At 39.7% G+C, this 27,131-nt stretch overlaps 1 protein-coding gene across 1 annotated transcript in view; it reads right to left on the reverse strand.

Annotated features, from left to right (window-relative positions):
- Positions 1 to 24,401: 24,401 nt before the first annotated feature.
- VRK1 (VRK serine/threonine kinase 1) overlaps positions 24,402 to 27,131 on the reverse strand; it is a 32,457-nt gene continuing 29,727 nt past the window's right edge. The window contains exon 13 of the mRNA XM_027458514.3: positions 24,402 to 25,768. Coding sequence (XP_027314315.1) covers positions 25,686 to 25,768 — 83 coding nt within the window. The 3' untranslated portion in view covers positions 24,402 to 25,685. The remainder of the gene's footprint in view (positions 25,769 to 27,131) is intronic.

The following is a 27,131-nucleotide window of genomic DNA, read 5'->3' on the forward strand; positions in this document are numbered from 1 at the left end:
GGTTTATGAAACTTGAGTACACTGATGCTTCAGTACTCAATTAATGTCAAGCAATATGGATTTCAATCTGGCTTGAAATATATTTAAACAAATGAAGTAGATACAAATGTTGGCTCTTTGGCCAGCCAGAGCTAAAAATCCATTTTCTACCCCATTTATAATAAGAAGTAATCTGAATGTAATTTATCTAAAGCACAATATGTTTCCCTAATTTTTACATGTAACCATTACTTATAGTTTAAGTAATAGTTATATCCATGGATCTTAGTGCACTTAATTGAAAATGCATGGTATTAAAATGTAAGGCTCCATCCTTCAAAAATAAAAGCATTATCCTAAGGAATAATTGAAATGGGTGAATGGGGGCTGGGAAAAGGAAAAGGAAAGGAACCTTAAAAAAAATCCTTAAATGCAAACATTTCTTCCCCTTTATGTTATATTAGGATCGTGTTTGAATGAAATTAGTCTCTCTCAGCCCCATATTTCAGTTCAGATTACAAAATTCTCTCATCTGATTGTCACATTTTGCGCTGAAGTCAAATCCTTCTGCAGCAGAGTGACATGTCAAGGGTGACAGTGACAAATTGTCACTAAGTAAGGAATAACACATGACAGGGCGTTCGGCCATAATGAGATATATGCATGCCTCGAGAGCGTTTGCAGGCATGAGGCTGAAGGGCGATTGCTCCCAGCACTCATAATGTTGCTAGGTCTCATTAAGACTTTACATGCACTGGAATAGATTTCTAGTGATTAAAAGAAAAATTATGAATGAGTAAATCATGGCAGCAAGTTTTATTTTTATTCATACTTACCCAGAAGTTTGTATAGCTCATAAAGCAGGAGAAAAAAATAGGATAAATAGTATTTTTCCTTTTCTTTTTTTTTTTTTTCTGCTACTATCCAACACCACACTGATAAAAGTTGCATGCCCTTTAAATGAATAGCGTCAATGAAATCTTCAGGTTAATTGACCTGATGATGTTCCCTGACATGTACTCATTTGTAGCCATAAATTCTGCATGGGCAAGGTGTTACTCTTCAAATATATAATGATTTTATTAATGTCCCTTTTTGTTGATGTGGGTTTAGAGGTAATACAGGGGCACACCAAAGTTCACAGAAAGGTCTTTAACTTACCCTTTGTGATTTGATTTCTAGTGACTTTTTCAACTTAGTGCCTCTTAATTAATTATAAGCACAACTGCTAAAACCTGCCAAGACTATCATAACATAGGGACTTTTATGAAGAAGGTCAGGCCTGTGGTTAAAGGGATGTAAGAAGTCATATATTCAGCTCAGCCAGTGTCTCTCGCCACCAGGGAAAGAAGAGATGATGTTGTTACAGAGTTTATCGCAGTCCTCACTATAGATCTAGATGATTCAGGGCAAATATAGGAGAGTTTGTGCAAAGAAAAACCTGAAGTAGAGAAGCGGGTAGAGCTTAAGTCCTCTTATTAGAGAACTTATTAAGTCCTATTATTAGAGCTTAGGTCCTCCCATTAGCAAGACTAGGCTGACTGACCTTTCCATGCCTCAGTTTCTGTGATTATGAAAGGCTACATATATAATTATATGAAATCATATGAAATTCATAAATTATATGAATTATATATGAAAGGCTCATGTATAATTTTTGTCTAAAAGTGAAAAGTAAAGTCTCACATCATTCTTCCCTACAATATATATCCTGTCTCATTTTGCTTTAAAAAATGAAGAGGTACCAGGATACTTCCAATGTTATGGTTGCTCATCAGGTGTCCCAATCTGTAGGAAACTGAAATAATATTTACAGATTTTACTCTTGAAGAAAGCTAGTGAACGATTCACAGAGCATTAAAATCATCTTGTCCTAAGCAGAACTCTCTCATCTTTCTGAAATGGTGAAAATGCAATCATGACACAGTGAAATAGAAGAAAGGATGGGTGCTTTAGAAGAGAGAGGAAAACAAAGAGCCCCACAGTCCAGAAGCTGAGACAGTGACCCTGCTTAGATGTCTGAAGTGAGAGCAACTGCTTGTTAAAACAAACCTCAGTGGCAAATTAGTTTAATAGTCACAGTAATACTTTGCATTTCTATAGCATCTGTCATATAAGACCTTCACAGACTCTTCACAGAACAAACTCTTCCCATCTTGCTATCATATATGTGTCTTTGTAAGTACGGAAAAGTTACAGACTCAGCTAAATCTGTGACAGAGCAGAAATAGGGAAAACACATCTCCCGGATATAAGGATATTTACCAGCAGGATATGATTCTGGATATACAGAACTTATTTACCAAATCTCACTCACAATCATGCATAAAACCAGAACTGATCTCAAAAACCTGTTTCCTCTTGGATTCAAAATAGAAAGAATCAAAGAACCGGGGAGCTACTACATTGCTGGCAATGGGAGCAAATCAGGGACACTTCATGCTACAGAAAATAATTAGAGCCCATCAGATTGGCCTGACGCCTCACATCCAAACCCTTACTCATGTGAATGACCCCTGCTGAGGTATTTTTCCTCCTGCCAAGGAGAGCAGTCTGTGCCCTCACCTCTCATTCAGCGCTTCCCAGCCTCTAAGCAGCGGTGCCAACCACCGGCCTCAGCTCTGCCATCCAGACAAAAAAGTCACAGGCCTCTTGGATCCAGGAACAACCCCTGTGGCTGGAGCTGACAACCTTGGACTCGTTGCTCTCCCTGCAATAAAGGAGTTATGCAAGTACATAAATTTCAGTTACTCACTGCTTTGGAGAGGGATTTCTGGATTGAATTATCTGCAGTTATAGCCTTGGCAGTGGGGCCACCCAGGCATTTTTCAAACAAGAGCGACACCTGGGTCGTGGCATCCACAGGAACGGCCTGGTTTATGCTCACAACTCTTAACGGTCCCACAGAAATATGTTTCACAGATGGGATGGCCATTGAAACAAACTGGGAAGTGAACACAATGATGGCAGTTTTATGCATTGGCAACTTGTCTGTTTTAATTTTAGACTTTCTTGATGGCTGCGTTGGCCCTTGACAGCCATGGCCCCCGGATACTGCGGAACAGGATTTATTTTTTATATAGTACCATTTATACTTATTCTATCATAACCATCTACAAAGTAATGTATTCACTGCTGCTATTTATGGAGAAAAATTATGACTATGAGCCTAATTGTTGATTCACACCCATGGACTGCTTTAGTATATTGCCTTTGTTGTTTGCATTATGCCTGTCCTGGTGCAAACATCCAAGAGGCAGTCGATGCTGAGCACAGAGACGTTCCCCAAAGACACACAGAGACTGACACGTTTTGGGGTGTCCTACCCTCATGAGCTGAGCACCTCACATCCTGAGGAGATGATGCTTTCCTGTGTGTCATGGGGAGCACATCAGCCTCTGGGAATTGTCCAGGTCTCTTGAGAAGTAGGTACTGGAAGGCCGCTATGAGGTCTCCCCAGAGCCTTCTCTTTTCCAGGCTTAATGATCCCAGCTCCCTCAGCCTCTCTTCATAGGAGCCCTCTGATAATCTTTGTGGCCTTCTCTGGACCCATTCTAACAGGTCCACATCTTTCTTAAGCTGGGCTCCACGTGGGGTTTCACAAGATCAAAGCAGAGGGGAAGAATCACCTCCCTCACCCTGCTGGCCATGCTGCTTTTGATGCAGCCCAGGACACTGTTGGCCTCCTGGGCTGCAAGCACAAATTGCCGGCTCTTGTCGAGCTCCTCATCAACCAAAACCCCCAAGTTCTTCTCCACAGGGCTATTCAATCCACCCATCAGGCCACTGGTTAAAGTCTAAGGGAACTACTTTTTTCAAATAAATGAAACCGAAGGAACCAGAGTATTTTGACACTAGGCAAAGAGGAAAGTGTGAGGAAAAATGCAAACAGAAAGGACCACAGGTAAGTGGATGGAGGATCTCAAAACGTATATACATTAGTGTATACTGAATACATTTGGATACCAAAATATACTGAGCAAAGGCAGCTTGATTTTGATTATTAAGCATTCCTTTATGTGACCATGTATAGTGGAAACTTTCTTCCTGTTAGAGTGGGGAGTACAGATCAGGTAAGCTTTATGAGAACTTACTTGTTTATGAGAACAAAAAGAAAGTGGAAAAAAACAGCATTCCTAAAGGAAAATGTTTTGCTCTTGATGAGTGACATTAAAACATGGCTGGAAAATAGATCCTAGCCTCTTTCCACTTGATGTCATAGTTACTCAGTTTTGCAGTCCATGGTAATTATATAAAGCTTATACTGAAGTGAGAAAAGGCTCACTGAAATGCTCAACACATTCTCAAAGCTATTCTCCAGAGAATATTTCTCCAAGTGATACTGCTGCATTCACCCCATCCCTGTTCCTAGACATGTATAAAGCTACCTCGGAGGGACAGGTAAGGAAAAGAACAGTCTGCAGAGCTGAAGTTTCCAGATTTATCAGTCTGAAGTTAAAAAAAAAATGCTACTTACGTCTTGTACAAGGGAGGAGACTGCTCAAATAGAACGCAGTGTGTTGCAGATCACTAAAGAAAAATCAGGCAAGCAGGGCCACGGTACGCCTTGTCTGTCACCTGCGCGGTACCTGTCTGCCTGCCAGCCCTCAGCCGTCACTCTGCCTGGGGTTTGCCATCTCAGCACTACAAAGCAGGCAGCAGGGGAGGAAAGGAGCACAGCAAAGGACACAGCAGACGAGACGGTGCCACATTTGAGCCTCTAAGTTCAGCAATATTCACTGAGCCTCCTGCATTCCTTGTGACAGGAAGAAGTCCACAGGCTCTTTACAACACTGGCTTCAGCCAGACCAACTCCAGGGGACAGGAAAAATGGCATGAAGTGACTTTCCCACCATCTCCAACCAAGCTTAAAAATCTGTTCAAATGGGAATTGAGTCCTGAGCCTTTAGACAGAAACCTCTTCAAGCTGAGAGTAAACCAGAAACAGTTCTAGGGTTGTCTCTTTTTTTAGTTTGGATGTGTTACTAACACAGTATAACGCTACAGTCAGCTACACATCATCCCAACTGTAAAAATTAAAAAGAGCTGTTGAATGTCAAGTGATGAAGCACTAAGTGTCACAACTTCAAAAGTCCTGCTTTTCTGGCAATATTTACTTATTCACATGACACATTAACATATGTAATAAGTACATAAAAGAACAAATGTCATATGGAGAAGAGAAGTCAGTGTGTACCCATAATACAGTGAACAGTACCAGAGAAATGTTAGATTTTTAAAAAATTTCTTGACTCGTATACCTGAAATACAAACCCTGTGCTGCACTACCACGTTTCGTTTCTGTGACTTTACAGCACCTCACACTGTCAGGCTGCATAACTATCGCTCCTCTCTTCTGCCTCAACACACCTAACAGAAGTTTCCCCTTCACTGAGTTTTTTCTGGAGGAGTTGAAGAAAAAGACGACATAGAGACATAAAGAGCAATTCTTTAGGAAGTCATTTGAGCGTCTTTAGTTGTAATTTTGTCAGCAAAAGCTCATCCTGTCAGTCCTTAAGTCATATAAGCAGCACACATTATTAAGCCACGATGCTGCCACAGGATTACTTGTATGAGATTATGACCAGATCTTGAAAGTTTGTTTTGTCTCAGCTTTTCAAATGGCACACACTTAACTACTTTGCTTGCTTCCAAATTACGTCTAAGGTCCTTTGCACGTGTCATATGGCAAACATCAGTCAGTTCTGTGAAATCTATCTCTAAATACCTTCAGTAGGAGTTTTTTAAGGCAACAAGGAGGCAAGTTCATTTGCTCTGCCAAGTTTAAAGAGCAGACAGCCTGACATACATGCAGCATTTCAGCTTCATGGTCAATGGTCTTTGTTCATTATTTGGGTGTGAAAATAAAGTGTAAAAAAAGAAATGGTGCTACAGCCTTGCCTACATCTGATAATAGTAATCAGTTCCTCCAATAACAATATTATGGTTTCAGTACACATGCAAAGAGAATAGAAACACAAAGTCAAATGCTGAAAATGTATGGGCCAGATACAACAAAAATGCATTATATTTTAGGCCAGTACATCTTAAACTCTTTTCTTCTCCAAAAGAATAAAGTTTGTATTAATAAGCAGCTAAGTTAGCATAGATACATGCTGCCATTTTAGACTTCTAAAGAGCGCAGAGATCCGTGGCTAAATAAATCTCCCAATTTTTAAAGTAGCAGAACAGTAGCAGAGATGCTGACTATGTGCTATTCATTATATAAACTAATACATTTGACAGCTGAACTGAGACTCTCACTGTTACCTTCAAACTTGAACTTCGACTTGACCTAATCCCATATCAAATGATAACAGTTTACCATCTGTCCTTGGTCAGCCCAATGGAAGACTTCAAAGGATAGATTTAATAGCATATAGTTTGGCCTTGACATACAGACTGTATCTGTTCTTACTTAAAGAACAATAAAACCTTGTATTTCATTTCTTTTTCTTTTTTTTTTTTTTTTTTTTTTTTTTTAACAGATGGAGGGCTGGTATCTTATTCCATTCTGTCACCCCATCTGGACGCCTTAAATGTGATACTAAGGGAAGCATGGGGTGAGCCCACCAAAAGCTCAGTTCAAGTTGAGATACAGCAAGAGAAGAAGAAAATAGACTGATACCTATCATGCTTCATGGCAAATTAAAGGCATTTAAGGCTGCCATAGGGGAATGTGGAGAAGAAATCGGCACTAACTCCTGAAATAACAATGGCAGAACTTAACAACACATCATTAGAGTGCACTGCAAGCTTTCAAATAAGTAGATGCTTCATCAGTGACAACTAATTGAAAATACACATTTTTTACATGGAACTTTGCAAAGCAACAAACCTCAAGTCTAAACATCACAGGAATTGCTTTCTGGTTGCTGCTCCTTCTGAGATCCCACCCGGCTGAGTTTACCACAGGAAAACCTTCTTTGGGGAATTTAGAGAAAGTGTTTTATTCTCACTGCAAAATAAACAGCTTTGCAGTTTTCTGAATGAGCTCTTCATTACAATCAAAAGTTCAAAAGCTTTTCTATGAACCACTCCTATGCTTTAATACAGTGATGGCATTTTTTTGAATTCAGAGTCACAGATTTTAATAACTTATAGTAGTTAAGGGATGAAGGACCACTAAAGTTGTTTAGTCTGAGCTACCATCAGTTCAACACAGGGCAAAGGATTGACCTCTGTAATTCCGAAAGGAGAGTATATTTTCCTTAATATGAAAACGGACACAGTAGTTGAGTGGTAGTATGATTATAATAAACATACTCTTAGTGCATGCGGACTCTTTTGTCTGCAGATGTTCATAGAATCATAGAATATCTTGAGTTGGAAAGGATCCACAAGGATTATCAAGTCCAACTCCTGGCTCCACACAGGACCACCCAAAAATCAGACCATATGTCTGAGAAAATTGTCCAAACGCTTCTTGAACTCCATCAGGCTCGGTGCCATGACCACTGCCCTGAGGAGTTTGTTCCAGTGCCCAACCAACCTCTCGGTGAAGAAACTTCTCTTAACACCCAATCCAAATTTCCCATTTCAGCTCAGGTCCTACAGAGACTAAATATGAGGTGTTCTCTTTTTACATCCATTCAGTAGTGCTATAAAACACTAAAGAACAAACAAGGTTCCTTTCACTAAATGGTCATGCAGAGTTTACTCTGGTCATTTATATATGCAGTCTTTAAAGTTCCCTTGAATTGCAGAACAGTGAAGACAAAATCTTATCAATGGTGGGGTGCTTTCATGGTAAGCAAGAGCATCCACTCCTCAGTTACCTCAGCCCTAATACTTTCAGCATACTTAGTCCTGACATGAAGAAACCTGGGGGAAGAAATTAAGGATAACATTAAAGCAAGTGATTTACAAATATTAAGAATTCATTCCTATTCCTTCCTGGAGTCCGTATTGCTTTGTGTCCTGTATATCTGCAAGATATGAAAAAGTAATGTAATCCTCTTCCCTTCCAGCAGAAGTTGTATGATCAGTCACCAAGGGCAAAAACGCATTATGATGTTGTCATGCCAATCAAAACTTTGAGATATAATGCTAAGTCCAGTGATCAAAGTTTAGTAAAAGTATGAACAGGTTTATGCTCAATGAATCTCTGCACAGACCCCTTAAATCATTTTTGAGAGAAGTATTTACCACATCAACCAAAATAAAGAAAGAATGTGAAAAAAAAATCAAATTGATCCAGACCAAATACGTTTCTAAGTTTTCCATGACAAAGGAAAAACATGCATTTTGTTTGCATTGAAACAAATTGATTTGGTAACTTTTTTAATTATTTATTTATTTTTTAACAAAAAGCAGTGAAAATGCAAGTCAAAATTGTTACAAAACAGTTGATGCCAACTTTCCTCATTTCCACCCCTGTCTTTTATTCAAAAATCGCCACACTTAGGTAGATCACTCTGAAGTAAACAGCCTGGTTTTCAGTCTTCCAGGACAGCACCCCACCTCTGAAGCAATAAAGTTGTTTGAGGTATGAGTCTCTCCTATTGACACTGTTCCACTTTGGGAAACGAGCAGTTCCTAGATCAAAGACTGAAACTTGAGTGGGTATCTCAAACACAAAACTGCATAATTATGTTATATAAAATATATCTAGCTTGAAAGTTCCAATGTAATCTCAGCATCAAATGCACTCTAGCTTGGGAGTTATGTACTCCTCTGACACGTGGGAAGAGCTTGATTTAAATCCCTGTCACTGATTCTTCGGCAAGTGAACACAGGACAGAGCTTCCATGGAGAGCAGCTCAGAAGAGCCGATTTTTCAAGAAACGATAAACATGCATCTGTGTGCGTGCTGCAACTCCTGGCCTTCTGGGCAGTCAAGAACTAGGAAAGGAGGATCTGAGCGTGAAAAGGTCTGTCCTCAGTCAGAGCCCCGGGTACACATTAAGCAGGCCAAGCAGCACGTGGAAGTAAACATCCAAATCCCCAATCCCCACCTGAGCCATGAGGGAATGGCACCTGCCAGCGTTATGAAGTGGGAGCCTTCAGAAATGTATTTGTTTGTCGGCAAGGGCAATTTCTACCCCATTTCCTCTAATGGAAGTTTCTGCCGCTCACTAGCTCGCCTTTATCGGTGTGCCTAAGGAGGTAACCAAGGCCATCTGTCTGCTCTGAGATAAACCCTGTGACCATGCCTTGACGCTGGAGAAAAGGAGCTGAACTGAGGGAAAAGGAAGCACTTTAAATGCCCCCACCAAACACCTTGGCGGGTCTCAAAGACTCAGCCTGCAGCTCTTCCAAAGGCGTTAGGTTGGGGGATCTGTCTGAAGGCTCAAATAAGGTAGCATACCTGTTTTCTTTACAATCTGTCCTTTCTCATCTGCAGAGGGAAAGCAAGTCAAGTGTGTCCTTATACACTACTTTAGTAAAATGGATGTGCAGTACACACTTCATTACAGCCACCATGGGGATTAAAAGTAACTTGAGCAAATGGCCCCCAACTCCTTCTAATTATCTTTTGAAGACACTGGAAGACAAAAGACACAAATGAGCTAGCTCAAGGACAGCAGAGTCCTCCGCATTCGCCAGGGAGCGGTGATCGTGCAGGCTGCATGAGCCTGGCATCCCACAGGCCTCCCAGGACGGTGGTGGGGACACTGCACCTGCCAACCAGGGAGCACTCAGAGGCCCTCAGAAGAAGAAGCCCCTCCATAGATGCACAGGGTGATGTGGAAAGGCGTCCAGCTTTGTGTCTGGACAATGCTGCCCTCCGATGGCACACTCGTGGTCATCGCTCAGCCCACACCTGCACGGACACCCTTGGTCTCAGATTTTTCACTTGCTCTCCCCTCAGGCTCCCACAGGAAGGGAAAAGGAGGGGATAAGCAATGATTGATCACTTATTCTTTCTGTCACAAGGCCTCTGAAAAGTATTCCCAGGTGTCAGGTCCAGCCAGCAGAGCCCAAAACTCCGCCTGTCTGGGCCCTTGCACTGGGCCCACAGCCCTTCCCAGCCTCCAGGCCCCCTTTCTCCCTGAAGTCTCTTGGCTGTGGAGCTCATTCCCTGTTAACCTTTTCAGAGGCAATGTAAGAGAGAAGCAAGAGAAGCAGAGAAGTTTAACTGAGAGCGTAAATATTCTTTAAAGAAAAAGAAACATCCAAATCATGGTAAGCACGGTTCTTTAAGAAAGCTCCTGACCACAATCACACTCTCCCTACTACAGGGATCATGGAGACTGCAACCCAGCCTGCGTCCTGAGGCCTGGCCAGTACTAAATCACCTTCCCTCTGATGGGAGAATAAGACCTCACTTGCTTAAAGATGATTTTACTTTGAAAACAATTTCTAACTCCTTTCTGAATTACCTATTGGCAAAGCTCTTCTTTTTGTTGCCACAAAGTGGCTGCAAGTGGCTGTAGTTTTCTGGAGACCCTGCCCACACCGCCTCTTGACAGCTGTGTATGAATTCCCTTCAATATAATCACTTAGCCTCGATGGCCCCTCTTTGGGTTTTCCTCAACTTACTAAAACATCTTTCCACTACAGTGCCAGTTTCTACCTGAGTCAGTCAAGGCCTGTTGTTTATTTGTGGGACCTGACTTCAAGTCCTGAACATGTGAAGATTTATTAGATAAATACACTGTTTAGTTTACCTGAGACGTGGCACATAAGACTAAAGGCAGCAGACTCTGCTCCACAGACTCTGCTCAGATCCAGTCGGTGCTCTGGATAACAACTGTGTATTTTGTGCACTTAAGGAAGTTGGTTGCATAAGGTGCTCAGATACTCGGATGGCTCAGATATAAGGAGCCACTTTTAGTTAACATGAAATACGCTTCTACCTCTCCCTAAAATCCCCCAAATACCTGTGAAATCAGTTCTCCAACACAGAAATAGGCCTGCCTTAAGCCACGCCAGCCAGCTTCCCAAATTTACTGTGGTGGGAGCTCCATAGTTCTAAAGCAAACATCTAGCTATATATATTAAAAAAGTAACTGACTGTGTGTTTGCCATGTGCTTTCTCAGATGCTTCTCATAACTGGAGTGTTTCCAGTGTGCATATATAGTTTATATATGTTTATAACTTCATAAAGTTTTAAAAGATTTGGCAGTCTCTAAGCCAGAGCTGTGATGTAGGTCTAGTGTGTGTTTATGGGACCTGAGCTGAGGATCAAAATACTGGGAAGTTTCAACTGCCTTTATGGACTTGCAGGTGGACCTAAGCAGCAGCCATAACCCAAGTGAAGAGGATTTCTTATGTGTGTAAGAACCCAGGTTTTCTACAGCAACAAATTCCTGACTGAGCCTAACTGTGCCTAACTGTAAGCACTCAAATCACCAAATCCCAGGCAGTGCACTGTTCCCAGGGACGTGCAGAGCCCCCTGGCCATCACCTCCCACTGCCACCCTTGGTCTCACAACCCCCCAACTCCTCTGCAGCCCACACTGCTTTGCATGTGACATGAAACTCAAGCTTCGTGCCTACTCCATTCTGCAACCTCCAGCATGCCCCAGATGCCATGGCTTCAGCCAGCTGGGAGGTTGCTTTGCTTGTCTTAATCCCAGCCTTGCTGTGCCCAAACCATGAGGAAGGGAGAGAAGGGAGCATCAGCAGCTGCCCTTCTAGTTGTGGATGTAGAATTTGTCTTTAGTCTCCGTCAAGCTTTGGCCCCACATCCCACCCCTAAACTTCCCTGGGCTCCTCTGCAGTGAGTCCTACTGCTCCCAACCTTGCTCTGTCCTTGAGCAAAGCTGTGAGCAGTGACACACTCCACTCTGTGATGATTTGTCAATTGGATCTTAGAACTCCGTTTCTGGGAAGAAAAAAATCACTTTGCGTGATTGTATAATATTCCCTACATGTGCTACTATATACAGTAATATTATGGCTGTACTATCTCCTGGTTTTACCACCCCACTGTGACATGCTCTTGAAACCTGAGAAATTGCTTTTAATGACAGGCAATAGCTGGCTTCAAGCAGGCAATTCAACAAGCAGTGGAGATTTTGCATATAAAGCTATTAAAATACAAGGTAACATGAAGGGTCAACTTCTTCCCACGCTGCTATAGCAAGCAGTGAGAAGATAAAGACAGAACACATTTCTGTAATGAGCTAATTACACTTAATACAAAAGAGCGTTGGGATGTCTACTTGGAGAGGCTACATTCAACACTGATGGATCTAAGAATGCTGGACACTGTAGTTTGCATTCCTTACAAGACCTGAGCATCTGTTTCAAACCATTTCCCGACAATCTGATTTCCCCCTTGAAATTTCAGATGTAGGCACCAGTTTTGTTTCCCCTCACTACCCTCAGAAAGTGAAGAATGGCTATTTTTATTACCATTACAAAACACTTTCCACTTAAACCAAACTTGTGAAAACAACAGAAGAATTCTATTGCTTTTAGATATTATTAACATTGTTATTTTCCCATTTTGAGAAAATACCTTCTATGAATATACAGTTTGAATTCATCCCACAAACTGATGAACTGACTGCAATCATAGTGTTACTACGAAACTGACAAAATGTAAATAATTATTTCAAATGGTAAATATACCTGGTCTTTTACTAATGGTGCACTGGCAGCATCCTGTAAAACAATAGCTATCATTTTGAAAAGACCTGATCCTCAAAATGCCATTTGCATTTCCCTACCTGTACAAAGTGAAAGATTTCAGGAACGTAATGGGAAAGATTATGTCAATTGTTACAAATAGTTAAGCAATCAAAAGTTGCTTTTGCACAGGGTTCTTCATCTTTAAAGTGCAAAGAAGTTCCCAGAAGCAGACTATGAGATTCCCCTGTTCTTTAAGCAAGTCTCAGCAACAGACACTGAAAGCAGCATGCTGGCTCCCAGCACACTGCTGTAAGCATTAGGAAGTTTCCTTCAGACAAGGAGGCAGAAATGTGCTAACTTTTGCTCCCTGTAACATCAGAGGAATTCTAGCGTTATAATTAAGGTGACGACACAACCTGGTCAGTCAACCATCTCTTGTCTGCCCAGGTAATTATATTTTAAATGTTAAAAGGCTCTGGTAAATTGGCAGCCACATGAATGCGTGGTTTGTACAGCACATCCATTTGCCATCTTAAGGTGATTAATGTAATTCCCAGCCCAGGAGAGGCTAGAAGATGAGTTCAGTGCAGCCACTGGTACTTACACGCAACTGACCAAGACAAATAATCCAAGACATACATACCCACGTTAGCCTTCATTTCTGGAAGACAAAGGAGTTTAGAGAAGAAGCTGTATAAATTCCACTACAGACACATCCTTACATTTGGCTGAATTGACAGAGGCTGTTTTATTCCACAAGGCCTCCATAGGATATTAACATTGCCCCTAAATAATTTAGCTGGACAATGAATCAAGAGCAAATGCTTTTCAGGACTTGTATGAAGGACCAGGAGAGGAAGTGACATGTAATGGCTGGGGATTTTACATGCAGTTTAGCACCTGACTTAGCATGTGATGCTGAGCAAGCTGAACAGTGTTTCTGGTCCCCTGTTTCCCTGTCTTTAAAAGGAAGATGGCACCGAGTTCCTAGATATGAGTTCCTCCTACTGAGGCTCTGAGGCTCAATGTTTGTAGAATAGATTGAGTTCTTTGGAAGAAAGACATACAAAATCATTATTGATCCTAAATGTTTTGTATACTATGGTTGCTGCACTCAATAACACAATCAAATATAGAACATGTTTCTGCAAAGCCAGCATGTAGAAAATTCTCTATTGTCTCTTTCTACTTTATCAAGCAGTCCATGAAAATCTTTAGAGTCCCAAGTCAATACTATTTAAAACATCAAGACTGATTTTATCCTCCACATTCTTTGTAATTTCTCTCTCTCTCTCAAACAGGTAATAGCCTTATGGGAAGAATGCCTTCCCTTCATAATTATAACACACAAAGCTTCAGACATGCACATTTTAGGTGAAGGCCTAAAATTCTGAAGGCTCTTATTATCCTTCCAACACAAAGATACTTTCCTGGGGGCCACTGCTTTTGTATGAAAGGATGTGTATTTTGTTTTCTTTCAATGTTACAGTGAAAGACAATGTCATGACCACCTCATAGGCTTACTAGTCGTACATTTTATGAACAATCAAATCCACCTATTGTATGAGTGTAGTTTTATTAGAATATGAGAACCCATAAGGATGGTCTAGGAGCAAACTAATTATTCTTTCCACATAAACAGTTTCCGCTGCATGTCTCTTGAAGTCAGAGGGTGAGCACGTGCATCTTGCCAGCCCTGGAAATTATTCTAAATCAGTTCATCACATTCCAACCCAACACTTCTTCTGATTACAAAGCTAATAGCTTGAAATGGACATTCTAGAATTAACCCTGTGACCTGCTTAATTGGTGACAAGAAGAGCATCAAAGTGTAACGCAAGCACCAGGCTAAGAGTGACAGCGCCTAGCGATTCTTGAGGCTCCACTACTTGAAGCAATACTGGAAAATAGAGATAATTGTAGGTTTCTCATTTCTCTTTTGGCCTGTGAAAGTTTGCTTTCCATAACTGACTTTCAGATGCTACATATATATAGGAAAATATCAGTGATGAGGCACATGATGCAGCTTGATCAGGCACTTGGCTAGTTCAAAGGCACAAGGGAATTTCTGAGAAATGAATGTAGAAGTCTTAGGATGGGACAGTTATTCCGAGCTGCCCAAAAACTCCTTTAGGCCAGTACCTGAATGTTTTCCATCAGCCCAGTAACAGATGACATACATGTAAAAGTAATACAGGCCATGGAAAAATAATTATTTCCTAGATGAAAAAAGTCTTCAAAATTCATTTCCAAAAACAAGCAAACATGAAAAACCCAAATCCTAATTTAACAGACAGGCCGTAACCTCTGCCGGTTTAGCTAGCTCACCACAGACTCAAATGAGCAACCATGCTGGTACAGCAAAGGGGACAGGAACACACAGCTAGGAAGCAGCAAAAGGAAGTGGGGCTGTGCTACTGATTCCATGCGCCCCTAAAATGGCTTATTTGCAATGTGAACCTTCTCCCTGACTGATACCCAGCCTATCTTTAGAAACGTGCAAGACAGGAATCAACTGAATGAGTCTTATTCTCTGAGTATAAGACTTGACAAGCCTGAGTGTGGGTTTTAAATGCCTGAACAAGGAAGGAAAGAATGATTCTGGTGATGAAAACTTTTGGTACGATAAAAAAAAATCCAATCTGAAGTCACACTGCAGAGCATTAAAGATGCCTTTTTATCTTTGGAATTATTTTACAGTTAATTGTATAACAACTCTAGAAATAAAGTCTCTACTGCATTTATTCTTGCTTCTTGGATTTGCAATGGGGAGGGTTTAAAGAACTGTATTTGATCCATTAGGTTTGGGAACTCACAGTACTGTACATTGTTTTAGTGTACTAAATTTAGTTGACTTCTGTCTCTTTCAATTACCCTTCTCAAAAGGACACGTGAAAAATAATGTCTCTCTTTATATCACTTGGTTTGCTGTTGATTAATTCTTCTCTTCTAGTGCTTGCTTGTTTTGTAGGGTAGGGAGGACAGAACAGCTTAACGGGGAAAAAGCCTTAAAAAAGCCCTTTTTTAGGAGTTTGAGCTTGTAGAGTCTTTCCTTTCATATTTATATCTCATCAATAAAATGTCATTGTTGATCAGGACACAAAAGTCAGAAAGAGAATAAGCTGAATCTTAACTCTTGTAAAACAGGCCAGCTGTAAGAAATCCTGAATGTAAAAATAAATTCCTACGCAGGATACCCTCGTTGCTAATGTGAAGCAAAACTAAATATGTTTTACATATTTAATCTACTGACTTATTCATTTTTGCCATAGCGAAGAACTGTAAAGGAACTGCATGCCCTAATTCTTAAAAGAACTGTGTTTCCCATCAGAGGTACTCGTAGACATTTCAGAAATAGTTCAATTCCATTTGGTATCACTTATGGTATGCCCTCAGTACAGCTATGTACAACTCCTAACACCCCTCCACCTCTCAAAAGGAGGTAGAAAGTAGGCATGAATTCTGGGGCAGGTCTTGAACTCATCTTCTTCTTTGCAAAGGATACAAGAGTGGGAGGCAAAGGGTTTCTGACTGTGATGTCCTCCAACCATCAAATAGTAATCAAATACTTTGATAAGAAGGAAGCAAAAAGATGAATGCATTTTAGTGATCCGTTTAAATTTCCAAAATAGTAATTGCTGAACTTGACTGCTCTCAAAAACCTTGTTCTGAAAACAGAAAGAAGCAGCAATGATTTGCCCTGAGTTTCTGCAGAGTCTGAATGATCAAAGACACATTGAATTTTTATTCTCCAACCATTTTTTTAAGTGCTCAGACTGGGCTGACATGCCAGAAAGACAAAAAAAAAAAAAAAGGGAAAAGGACTGTTGGAGAAGAAGAAGGGCTCCATTCAGAAATTCAGTATTTGTTTCCAATTTTTCTGTTGGAAATGTTAGCCTTAATACATTTGATAGTGCTTCATTAATTATCAAGACTAACCTACCACGGAAATCTAACATAGAAAATTTGGCTGTGATCATGTTTGTTTGATTGATTCCTCTGAAGAAATACAAGGCAAGAAATCCATATTCTGTAATAAGACCTGGAAGAAGTTATGACAGGGATGAAATATTTTCTAGTGCATCCTATGATAGTGCTAGTGCAATAAATTGGGTTCAGCTGCAAAGGGGATGATGATAAATATAATTTAGATTACTTCACTTTACTTTTGTCAAATAGGCTGGACTCACCAAGGACAAGATTAGTATCAAAGGCAAAGGTGCTGACATGGAAGCCTACATGGAATAGTTGGATTTTATGACTTTTTGGAGCCAGGCATCTCTGGAGCAGATACCCTAATGTCCCTTTATCCCATCCACCTACCATAAGTTCTCTAAGCTTTCTCTTGATGAATGTCTTCTTCAACCATTGGGACATCACCAATCACATTGGGACATCACTGGAGAAAAACAGACCACTAGAGTTGGTACAAGTGTAGGTAACTGGAAATACCCATAAATTCTGCTATAAGGTATTTAGGTATGCAATTCTGATAGTCTTTTGTGGGTTTAAATAACCTGCCAGCAGATTGTGCACTAGAAACATGTCACTGCATGTGATACTACAGCAGGTATGTTCTTGCCCATAACTGGAATGCACCTATTAGAGCAGAGTTTAAAATTTACCAGTCCAGAGGATATCTTCTTCAAGTTGTGATAAAGGCTAAAAAAGAACAGAAATCTTAATAGAGATTCATTATTTTTTTCTGTATGAACAATGTATTTAATGAACGTTGTTTCTCAGTTAAAGCTCCACTTCACGAGCAGGCAATCATTCTCAAGACAGTAAATGATGCAAGTCCCTTTGCCACCAGAGGTTCAGATCTTTGTTTGGCTGGTGTTCTACTAGACTGATCAACTGTTGGGCACGATATCCCCTGGCACTGCTGTGAAGAATTCCTACATTTAGAAATAAAACTTGCAGTTTTATGATGTCGGATACTCTCCATTGCTTGCTGCTGACCTACATGGGCTATCCATGCATTCAGCAGGTTTCCACAGCAAATAAGCTCCCAGTGGAATGTGAGATGATATGCAAAAATCTTTGTCCATCTTCCCATCTAGATACTTGAGAACTCACAAGATAATTAGAGACTTATTAATCTATGCTGTCTCTCCCTTGGGGAACATTAAGGCATTAAGAAACTCAAACACTTGTGAGAAGCCATACCAAGACAATGTATCTCCACAGAAAATTATCGTGCCTGCAGAGTAAAGGAATACTCTGGTGGTTGAACATCAGACAGTAATATGGCAATTGGCATCTGGATAAAACTGCTTTCCAGAAGAAGTCCCTTCTTCGGTACAATTCTTTCATTCCCAGTTTGAGTGTCTTTTAGAAAAACAAATAGGAGAAAGCACTGTGAACTCTTGGCTTCTCTGATGAGTCTTTAGATGTGGCTGTGCAGAGAAGTAAAAGAAAAATAGATGGAAGAGGGAAAGCAGTATCTGTAGATGCCACAAAGAGATGGACCGAGGAGACGCAGGGGCAGAAGAGAGGAACAGATGGATGGAAAATTAGCAAACTGCAGAGCAAAACCTTGTCCACTATTCCTGTCCTCTTGAGGACTCCCTGCAATATCACATGCCTTGCCAAGATGGGAAACTCACCTGACTCACAGTGACCTAATGGGTTCCCCAGTACCCATGAAGGACTCACTCTTTTGCTTCCACAAGGCTCTGAACATTGCACACGTCCCATTAGAGCAATGCTTTCCATATCACCTGGAGTTCTCTGCACTGAAAGCAGGAAGAAATAAGATTGAGCAGGACTGCAAGAGACAGATGAAGGAAAGAAGGTGGATGGTTTTACTTTGCTTTGCCAGGCAGACATGATGAAGAGGAAGCAAAGAGGAAACTGCTGTTGTAGGAAAAGTCCACACCTTGAACCTTCATCCCTAGGCAAGGAGCAGAGGGCCTGTCCAGAACAGCAAACCCATTTCCCCAGTTAGAAGCACAACAGTTTGTTGTGCCCTGGCCTGCACCAATGCCTGCCAATGCCCCAGGTCTGCTCTGGCTTCTTATTTTCAACACTCTTCAGGGCAATGTACACTTCAATAAGGCTAATAATTAGACTAATGAGGCTAAATAATTAATCTAATAAAGCTAAAGTAATCCTTGGAATAACCCAAAAATTCCCTTGGAAAGCAAAAGGAGAAAGCACATTGACATGAGGTAAGCAAAATAATGAATAAAATTCATCTTGCCATAAGCAGTCCACATCTCACATTCTAGTACACCAGGTGCTATGCAGATGGGTAAGAAGACAACCACCCCTCGAAAGAGTTTTAAAAAAAAGCTGACATGCAAAATCTGTGAAGAACGCAGCAAAACATAAACACATTTCAATAAATTTGTTTCTCACTCCTCTGGTTCCTCATTACCTTGGTTACAGTACACTTAGTTAATCAAGGAATTTCAAGTTCAAGTATAAGTTCTGTGGGTTTTCTTAACAGTTATCATGTTGCAGTGTGCAATTCCACTTATGAATTACAATGCCCTATTCAGGCATCTCTTGCAGCTTTGGTTCTATCACCATGCTTAAAGGAGAATTTAGAAGTGAGCTAACAGCCGAAAGTATCATTGTCTTCCTTGCAGACAAGGAGTGCATTTTTAGAGGAATGTAACCTTGATTTTCAGAAATACTGGATACCTGCAGCTCTCACTGGCTTCAGATGATTCTTTGGGCACTACCAAGTCAGGCTTCCCTTAAAAAGAACTAGAATTCACCCCTGAAACAGAGCAGGTTCCACACAGAGAATAAGTATTCCAGTCAGAAACACCCTCAAACTACCCACTCTTATGAAAGTGATTCCTCTGTAGAGAAGGGATAAAAGAGCATTCAAATGTTTCATCGGCATTTTATCTGCTCTAATATCAAATAATTCTGCAAGGAAGCCATATCATCTTGCAAAAAACACTAAAATTTCAATGTTTCTTTACCTTTCCTTCTGAAATGCATGTGCATGTTTCTCCCCTTTCTTTTCAGCACCTACTGCTAAGTTAATTGCAGGATTTAGAGAAAATGTGCTGTGCTTAGGCCAGAAACAGGTGACAAGTTTCAAAATTGTTTTCAGGAGGCCTTTGCCTTGAGGAAGGGAAAGAAGCAATCAGTGAGATAACTCCCTGCCACACACAGAACCACTTAATGTATGAAGATATCAGAGGAAAAAGTACTGCCAGTCTGTAAAGTGGTATATCAAGTGTCACCTGGTCTGGATGAGTTTTAAATTCCACCTCTTTCCACGTTTGACAACACCAATTAAATTATTTTTTTTTAAAGCCTATAAATTACTGACGATCAGCTCTGTCACTGATGGAAGTAGTTGTTAGACCAAGTCCAGATATTTCCATCAATGTGTCGTCTTATAAACATGGTACTGTTTGTTTACTCTGCACCTTCCGCTGTGCCTACCACTGAGCACTATTACAAGTCAGGGATCGCACGTTTGCTATCACAGACCCACTCTCACCGCTCCAAGGGAACAGCCGCATAATGGAGATTACTGAGACTGCAAGCATAAAGGCATTTTTATTTTTTATGGATATATATGTTTTCAGAAATGAATTCAGTGTATTAGAAAAAATATTTTTGCTCAGGTTTAGCAGCAGATCGAAAAAATTAGCTGGAGGGTTACTTACTTTCATGTAGATCCAGTGTTCCACTCCTCTCCTGGCAGAAAGAAAAGGAAAGTACCTTCAGGTTTTCAAGGCACAAATCGTGCATTTCTTGTGGTAGCAAGTAATTTCTTTTAACATTCTGCTGTGCAATTCACCAATTCCCAGAACTGCATGTTATAGTTTGCATGCTGAACAAAGCTAAGTACCTTCCCTTCCAGGGCTCTTTTGTCTTCTAAATGCATCCTCCTTGGTTGTATTTCATGTTATTGTGTTCATACTGCTTCTGTATAAATGAACATATTAATCCTTAATTTTCTATTTTTTTTTGTTCCATTTGCCAAAGAAGCATTTTTCTTCTCTCAGAAGCTGCAGATGCAGATTACCACTGTGCCAGCTTCTTCCTGTCTGGAGCAGTCTGGCAAAAGGAATTAGTTGAGGAAAGTTCACATTCATAAAAACATGTATTTTCTTTTCACTTCTACTGTACTTCACAGCTGTCTCATTCTGTTCTCATCACTTTTCTTTCAAGCATTACTTACAAGAAATCTATCACAGCTGCTACGGTCTGCAGGGCTGGAAAGTTGACCTCCCAAGACAGGGGTAGAAATATGGGAGGCAATCTTTCTCCTATCCAATGACAGTTCCTCCACAACTCTTTTACCTTTTGGGATATCCATGAGAAAATGCAAAGCCTCAACGTTGACTTGTTGCAGCATTTGCAACGATGAAGAAAAAAGCTGTCAGGATTCACTTGTCAGCAGCTTAGGCACTTGTGGAACTAGAGGTCCATTTGAAAATACTTCAGCTATTTCTATGCAGTAGACCTAAGTGCAAGAAAGGAATTTAAAAACATTTAAAATCTGGTGTGAAAGCTTCTATTTGAAAGGAGACAGGTTTAGGTTGGCATGAGAGAAAACAGAGAACTAAAAAGAAATGCAAATGTGATACTGCTGGTGACTTCATGTTTGCAATTGTGGCATGTCAGAAAACCAGTCTGTGGTATCCAGTTAGAGCTGCTGCATTTTTCAGAGCTGTCTGGCTTGCTCTGCATTCAGGCAAAATTCAGTTCACAGAAGCAATATATTCCCTTTTCATGTATTCCTTCAGGATAAAAAAAGAAAATAATAAAAATAATAATTTTAAAACACTGTTGCTATAGAGGTGTCATCCACAGAGACAAAGAAAGCCTAAAATCAAGCAAAGGATTCATGGACTCACCTTCCAAATCTTCAGCTGCTCAATCTAGAAAATATCAGGGAAGAAAACCAAAGTGCACGTGAATTAGCATGCAGTTGCATAAAGCTATATGTGAGATCCTGACTGGGACTCTTATCTAGAGAACTGTTGATGCCATCATACCTGCTTTCTCCCTGTCTGTAGAAAAGAGTATCAGGAAAATCAAACCTCAGACAGATAAAACAGACTCCTTCTCCCTTTCACTGCATCAGTGCAACAAGTCCAGCACCTCCAAACAGCACGATAAGTGAAGGAGCTGGCACCTGTTACCAGCAAGCTTTTCAAACCAGTTTGATATTCCAGTCAAGCTACAAGCAACAGGATACAGCTCATGTCCAAAGAGCACCAGCTCTACATCTTGTGTAACAATGCATTTGATTCACTATGGAAACTCTAATTTAGATGACCCACTACATATACTGGAAAAAGAATACACTAAACTGGTTATCCAGGTGTAATCGGAGATGTGCCTCAAACCACCTTCGATGAAGCTAGCGGTGCTTATCTATTATCACCCATACAGGGCATTGCCAACCACCCTTGAAACAACACATCAGCAACTAGTAGACTCTATTAAAACTATAGCAATATTAATATCTAGTTCTCAAAATAGCGAAGATATCATTAAAAAAAAATGTCTAAGAAAGACACTATTTGCCACAGAATAATCCAAAGGCTGTTAATCTCCTGTCTACACTTTAAGAAAAAAAGGAGAAAAATCTAATTTAAACAAGTGCTACTAGGAATAAAAAATTCAGACTGATGTTACATTAAATTACTCAGGAAGCTGAGGTATCCAGCCATGGTCTTTAGAAAAAAAAAAAAAAAATTATAGGGTCTATCAATTAGAGAAGCGGTGCTCTGAGCCTATGTGCTGGCATGCTTACAGTTTTTTTTATGTCTGGCAGGATGTTTTACAAACTAAACTCAGCAAGATGACAATTCCACCAGAAGGTGCTTCAGATGGTTTTGCTAATAATTTTGATCAGCTGAAATGGAGAAAAACATCACTTCATTTATTTGGCTTTTCCAGAACCTGTCAAATCTGAGCAGAACCATTAATTGCCCCCTTCTGTATCCCCCGCAAGTCTCTCCCACCTTCTCCCAGAAAAGACACACTTCAATTTATTTTTTTCCTACAAGTACTCTGCATAATCAGCCTTTGTTCCCAAAACGAAGTTTGGTCATCCTTTGTGCACTTCCTTTGCTAGAAGGAAGTGCCGTTTCTTGAGAATATTCATTGGAGGCTGGTACTGCTACTGCTGCGAACATGCAAGTGCTAACCACCATACATTGGCTTTTGTTTTAATAGCCTTTTAACCAACTTTGTTAATGGACTGAATGCAATTTAGATATGGAACTTGGCTAAAATGTAGCTTCAATTGGCTATTAAAATTTAAGAGCCAACTAAGATAGCTAATTACAAAAAAGCTCCAGTGATAATGCTAAGCAGAATTAGTAATAGCAAATGACAGTCTGTCTAGTCTTATTCCCAAAGGGAAAGAAACTCTTAACTGAGAAGTCAACCAGACAACGTGCAGAAAACCTAATTGCATTACTGGTATTATGGCATCCCAAATCTGGCAGCTCACTGGGACAAAACAGTGAGTAAAGTCTGTCAAACTACTCAGGGAAGCAACTGACCCCCTCCCTTAATGCTAGCTGCAACAGATATCAGGAATTATTTGATTTGGAGCTATTGGGAAATATTCTTGTAAAAATTATCAACCTAGCACCATCTAGAAAATAACTTATACCTATTCTGAATTTGATTCTCTCTCCAGATATTTTAGATTAGGGAAAAAATATAAACAATCTGTCTGCAAAACGTTCAAGCACTAAAAGAAGCATTCTCTGCTTCATTATCAATATCCTCATTACACCATCAGCTGAAGTGCCGACTAGTTCTCCTGTGAAGATTTATCATGTATGGTGGCCACTTTGAAACATAGGTAGCGGAGTCTTTAACATTCCCTACTCAAGTGTCTCCCTGCTGTGCCTGTAAATGTCAGTCCAGTTTTTTCACGGCTGTGCACACAGATTAGAAACAGCAGGAGAGCTTGGGAGTATGACTACAATACCAGTAAGGACACTTGTCTTCATGGCACTGCTCAAGTGATTCTTGGAATGCAGGACCCTGCTGTTTTCTAATATTTACACACAACTGGAGTCATCAAGAGCAGTAAATGCAGTCTAAAGGCAGCTTGCTTCTTTTGTGTTAGGGGCTTTACTTTCAAATGGGGATGTCAACAAAAATCTACTGCACCCTCCTCCTCTTCAAAAGTGGTGTATTTCTCCATCACTGTTTTGCAAAACAGTAAAAACATGTACAAACACATACTCTATGCAATACATACAGCAGTAGTGCAGACATTATCACAGCCTTCCTCCTGGCTCATCCTGGCCATCCCACAGTTTAAACATCACTGCAGTTTACAGTGAGCCAGAGACATTCATGCCTGTGAAGACTGTAGTTCTGCATGCTGTTTTTTGTGAGCAGAGACAAGACCTGAAGCAACAGTCACCTAGAATGGAAAGCACCCTTTTGATTTATAGAACACTTGCCAGTAAAAACTTTTTCCGAGACAATTTGGGGTGGGAAGAGTTAGGGGCCGCTTGTGAAATCTGCAGCTCAAACATTCAAAACAGGGATGCAAGAATTTGTTTATTGCAATTGGTTTCGATAATATCAAAAGAAAGCATTCTTTCCAAGTTTTCAAAAAGTTTATCAATAAACAAGCTAGTAAAATGTCAAACAAGTAAAGTATAAAAGAAAGACGTTAGCTTTGAGTATGCAAGACAAGAGAATACGATATACTTTCTTGATAATAGTTCTTCAGAATAGTTTATCACTTTTTGAACAAAATTATTAAACGAGTTAAAACAGCAGCTTGATTTGAGATTTACATACGAGGGGTTTCAGCAGTCCTACTGTTACTTCTGAAATAGAATGCTATGCTTAAAGCCATCAGGCACACTTTGCAATTACCTAAGAAAACAAGTCCGAAGACCAGTCACAACAAAATGCCACAGCACTACAATTTCTAAATATGTTTTTCCAGTTTTATTTGAAAATAACACATACCCTTGTTTTCAAAACATAAGCTCATCATTCATTCAGCATTTGATGCTAGAGCACATTTTTTCAGTGTATAGCTATCTGAGCATTACACAGCCAGCTGAGTGGTACACTGTACATCCACACGGAAACACAATCCATTGGCTCATATGGGTTCCTTTTGGCTTGCCAAACTTCATAAAGCAGTCTCCCTGATGACAATTATGCTCATACCTTAATTATATGTATTTGTCGTATCTAAATGAAAAGTAATGGTATTTCACACAAATTAAATACTGCATTTTTTGACTTACAACACTGAAGACCCAAAGCCAAGCGAAGAAGTGCTTTTAAGAAGTTTTTGTAAGCTTACAAGTTTCTTGACTATTAAAAAAAGGTAAAGCATTATTTTCTTATGAGAAGCATAAGTGAGTCAGGCTTTCACTAGAACGAGATAGCTTACAAAGTTATTCTTCACATTTATAATGCCTCTTCACTGGTATAAAATAAAAACCTGAGGAGTGGGTTGAGGAGGGGCATGTTTTTTTCTTTTTTCTTTTTATTTTTAATGCCCTGGGCCTTACGTCTGAAGTTCTGGTCTCTTTTTTCTTTCCAGAGAAACTCTGGATAATGGGAATAATGTGAAAATGATACAAACACCATGCAAAAACAAAATATTCAGTACCTGTCCTACAAAAAATTATTTAAACATTCTGTAACAAACTAGAAAGGAAAGGTGATTTTTCTTGTATTCTCTTGGTTCAAACACTTGAGAAGTATTTAAAAGATGTCTCTATCATTTCAGACTCCTAACTGCTATCATCTGAATGTACATCTAAAGTGACCTCTTTTGAATTTATTCAAAATTTAAAGAAATCAGATACACCACGGTTCCTTAAAAAGTCCCCATAACAAAACTACATTGATGCTTCATTTCTACATTATAAAGCAGAAAAAACAACTTTCTTTTAGTTTGCTTTTATATACACAAATTAATGTCTTAAAGAATAAAAATGCATTCTCACTTTAAAGGTGGCAAAATTTTGCATCAGTACTAAAGTATACATAAATTATTCAAATATTTTAATAAAACATTTATTCTTAAAAAACAGGTACAAACAGCAGTCCAAGGGTGTTTTTTGCTTTTTTACAGGAGTGATCATGTAAAAAGGAAAGTAATAGATTCCAGTGCTGCAGTAACTAAAAGAAAAAAAAAAAAAACAGAGATGAGCTGAAGAGCAACATATTTTTTTGCTCCATTTATTATTTACTTCTGAACTCTCTTCCTGGTTGCTGTGCCTTTCTTGGCTTTTGGTGAGGTCATCTGCCGTGTTCTGGTAGCTACTGCTTCTGCAATTCAATCAAAAAAAGACAACATTTTCTGTAAAATAATAGAAATGGACTACAAGAAGATTCTTTGCAGTATTTTAAGAGGATAGACCAACTCCAATTATCCATTTAGTTCTGATTTACATGAGGGAAAAATCAGAGGAATTTACCACAATTTCTGTGCACCAATATTATACTGAAAAAAACACATTATGCACTTCAGTTTCTCAAACCACAGTTACATACTGCTGAGCCAATTTAACAGCTCACCTCCACCAAAAAATAGAGTCAGGTCCTCTTCAAATGGTAAACTCGTCCTTCCTCCCTGTATGCCAAAATCCTGTTCTGTGATCCCTCCCACTGTTGAGTCATTTCTGGTGCCCTCTGAACCTTGTGCTAAGTTGATCCAGCTCTGTAACCTTGTAAAGAACTTACTTGTTGGTCTGATGGCTTATTTAATAAGTTGCAGCTGCCTAGACCATTCTGAACCAAGCTTATGAAAGAGTTGGTAGAAGGCACAAAGGTAGAAGAAGAACTTTTGTTTGGCATCATTGTTATATCAGTGCAACTTAACTTTCAGATTCAAAGCTATTATTTGACAACATTTTATTAAAAACCATAATGAACATAGCCATCTAAATAGCTCTGAAATGAACAGAGCCTTAGTAAACCTGGCAGGCAGGTTGTTCAAGACCACACTCAAAATAAAGGGGAAAAAAATGCAGCTCATTTACATGAATCACATTCATCCTGTCACTTTTGTGAAAATAAAATATTACGTATAATAAAACTTGCTACCATTTTCAGATACACAGTAGCAATGACATGTTTTTCATCTTCTATTCATGGTATTTTCATGATTATTTTTTAATCCCAATTTCCTCCTTGAAGTCAATATGCCTATCTGTATTTCTCCCTGTTAGTCTATATATAACCCTAAAGTTCCTGTCAACTTCCTGATCTGTGTTACTGACACAGAAGTGATGTAAGATAGAGTTTCATGGAAGTCCTTTAGAAAAAAGCTTCTTGCATAAGACAACAACAGCCTTTGAGCAGTATGAGTCACTGATCATTCAAGCTCAATGAGTAAATTTGGAAGAAAGAAGGAAGCAGAGAACAATGCTCAACAAACCAAAATAGTCTCCAGTCCACCCAAAACCAAAACCACACCAAGAAAAGCAAAGAATTATTGCCTATTTTGCTTTCATGTTTGTTCTATTTTACATAACTTAATTTGCTCTTAAAATGTTGTTTGGAAATTGAAAATGCCATGATCAACTCTGAAGAATTTTCCCATTCTTGAAAATGAAACGGAGAATGAAGAAATATTTTTTGTCCAAAATCATTTGCTGCATTCAACATAAAACTACAAATAGATTTTGTC

Source organism: Anas platyrhynchos, chromosome 5 (assembly GCF_047663525.1).
Source record: "Anas platyrhynchos isolate ZD024472 breed Pekin duck chromosome 5, IASCAAS_PekinDuck_T2T, whole genome shotgun sequence".
In the NCBI taxonomy this organism is placed as follows: domain Eukaryota; kingdom Metazoa; phylum Chordata; class Aves; order Anseriformes; family Anatidae; genus Anas; species Anas platyrhynchos.